Source organism: Arachis duranensis, chromosome 2 (genome assembly GCF_000817695.3).
Source record: "Arachis duranensis cultivar V14167 chromosome 2, aradu.V14167.gnm2.J7QH, whole genome shotgun sequence".
NCBI classification, from domain to species: domain Eukaryota; kingdom Viridiplantae; phylum Streptophyta; class Magnoliopsida; order Fabales; family Fabaceae; genus Arachis; species Arachis duranensis.
Genome location: NC_029773.3, coordinates 71,509,129 through 71,511,525, shown reverse-complemented (window position 1 = coordinate 71,511,525; position 2,397 = coordinate 71,509,129). Strand labels below are relative to the sequence as shown.

At 27.6% G+C, this 2,397-nt stretch overlaps 1 protein-coding gene across 1 annotated transcript; it reads left to right on the top strand.

Moving 5' to 3' along the window:
• The first annotated feature begins 782 nt into the window (after positions 1–782).
• On the top strand, positions 783–2,056 carry LOC110277334 (transcription factor ILI3-like). The gene is made up of 2 exons (XM_021134495.2): positions 783–959; positions 1,883–2,056. The coding sequence occupies exons 1-2, from the start codon at positions 837–839 to the stop codon at positions 2,039–2,041; spliced, it is 282 nt and encodes a 93-aa protein (XP_020990154.1). The 5' UTR covers positions 783–836; the 3' UTR covers positions 2,042–2,056.
• Positions 2,057–2,397: the final 341 nt, after the last annotated feature.

Here is a 2,397-nt window from a genome sequence, read left to right as displayed (position 1 = left end):
ATAAATAAATCTAAAATTCTTTAACATCTTTATTTTCTATGCATGACAGACACTCAAATTATTAAATCAACAATATCAGATAATAAAATTAATAAATCTTATTCTAGTAATATGTAAAATCAAGTGCAATAAAATTAAAGCAATACAAAGTGATTAAAAAAGCTTGTAAAATAATCTATATGCTTAAATCCCAATCTATCTGAACAAAATTAAAGCAATAAAATTACTAAATAATCAAATTACTAAATCTTAATCTATAAGACTACAATTATGAACCTATCATAATACAGAGTGATTAAAAAGCTTATAATATCTAAATAACTTAATTCTAATCTATAAAAACTTAAAGCAATATTTAAAAAAATTCTTGAATATAGCGATTCAGGTGAAGAGAACAAAGTTCAGGCAACCAATCGAGTTGATTCGGATATAATTATATTTAATTTTAAGGCATTAAATCAAACAAACAACATTTTTTTTATTATTATTTTGTGTCTTATTTTATACTACTGTCAAACAAAATACAGAGATTATTTTGTATTTATTTATTTTATTCTATTATTATTATTTTGTGATTTGGCACTTCATATGTCTAAATGTAGTAGTGAGACACATTCCAAACACTATTATTAAGTCGAATTTGTCCAATAGCATCATATACATTTTCACTAGGAAGAATTTAAACTAAATGAAAATACACTCTCATCTCTCACTCTCTATTTAAGTAGCATCCGATCCCTCAACACACTCAAAGACAACAATACCAAAGTGGCCAAGTGTGAGCTCGCTCTCGTAAAGGTAATAAAGCATCGATCAGGATCGGAGTTCCGGCGACTATGTCTGGGCGGCGGCAAAGAAGTTCCGGAGGCTCAGAGTTCACAGAGAATGAGATCAATGTTCTTGCTTCAAGGTTACAAGCATTGCTCCCACAACCTAGCCAACAAACAAGGAACTCAAGGGTAATCCATATACTTAAAAATATTTTATTTAATTTAATATGTATAATTTTATGCCTGTGACATTTATTATCGATAATTAATAAATATAAAATAAAATAAAATAAATAATTATTAAGAAGTATAAAATAAAACAATTTTGCATTATTTTAGACTATTTTTTGTTTTTTAAACATTATTGCATAAATATATAATGTGTATGTTTATTACTTTATTATAAGAAATGATATAAATGCAGTAGCTTTTAGCTAGGTTTAATTAACTTAGGCACCGTTTGTTTAGTGGGTGTGTCCACCAAATTCTACATAAATTAAGTAAAGACACAGTAGTACACAAATACATAAAATTTGTGTACTGTCATTTTATTGAGATACTAAAACACAAAGGTTAAGACACAAATTTTTTCATTTTTATCTTTAATAGTAGTGATTATGGTGATTTTTTATTTGGAGATAAGAATAATATTGATATTTGCAATTTATGTTCTGTCTTGTGTATATTTACCAAACAAAATAAAAATTTTGTGTCTCCTTATGTATATGTCTTCAATATTTATGTATTTGTGTCTATGTTTTCACTCATACATAAACTAAACACAACCTTAGTGCATGATGTATATACGAAGATAATATAATAATATAACTCTAAAATCTAATAGAAGTTATTTGATAAAATTATACATAAATTAACATTATTAAATATCCTTAATTAATGCATGCACTATAATATTATGCATGTGCTATTATTTATTTGTAGTAATTTATTTATTTATTATGTTATTTCTAATATTGGTTCATACGCATTTTTCTATGCTAGAATGATTACGAAATTTACATAAATGAATCTCACTATGGCAAAATAATATATCATGATGCATATACTAGTTTTGTATACAAATTTATAACGGATTGTGGTGTATGCAGCAGGTATCAGTGTTGGAGATCTTGAAGGAAACTTGCAGTCACATCAAGCGGCTACAGAAAGATGTGGAAGACCTTAGTGAAACGCTGACAGGGCTGTTGGATTCTCTTCACATTACTGATATTGACATCACTCTTTTACAAGATCTTTTGCAACAAAAATAATAACAATAATTTGTTTAATATAAGGTCCCTTTTCAACCTTCTAGCTAGGCTCTAGCTATACATCACCAGATATTGTTTTCTCATCCTGTGTGTTCCCTAAACTGTATAATCTAATAATGTATAATTAATGTCTGTAATAATAGTGAAATATAATATACTATCTTTGTTAATATCTTAATAATAAACAATATTGTTGAAAAGCTTCGTTTGCTTCATTAATATTTGATGCCAAAATTTGGTGTTGGTTTGACGGTATCATGTGCGAACAGACTTGGGAGGACTAATGGTTGCGGTGATGGAGTGTGTGGATTGGCGATGTCAAAATTCTTCGAGAAACGAGATTTCCTGTGTATAGG

What these genes read in the sequence shown, in the direction of transcription:
- LOC110277334 (XM_021134495.2), top strand. Translation starts at nt 837, where the DNA reads ATGTCTGGGCGGCGGCAAAGAAGTTCCGGAGGCTCAGAGTTCACAGAG. An exon ending in AACAAACAAGGAACTCAAGG is followed by an intron (nt 960 to 1,882) that starts GTAATCCATATA and finishes TGTATGCAGCAG; the next exon opens with GTATCAGTGTTGGAGATCTT.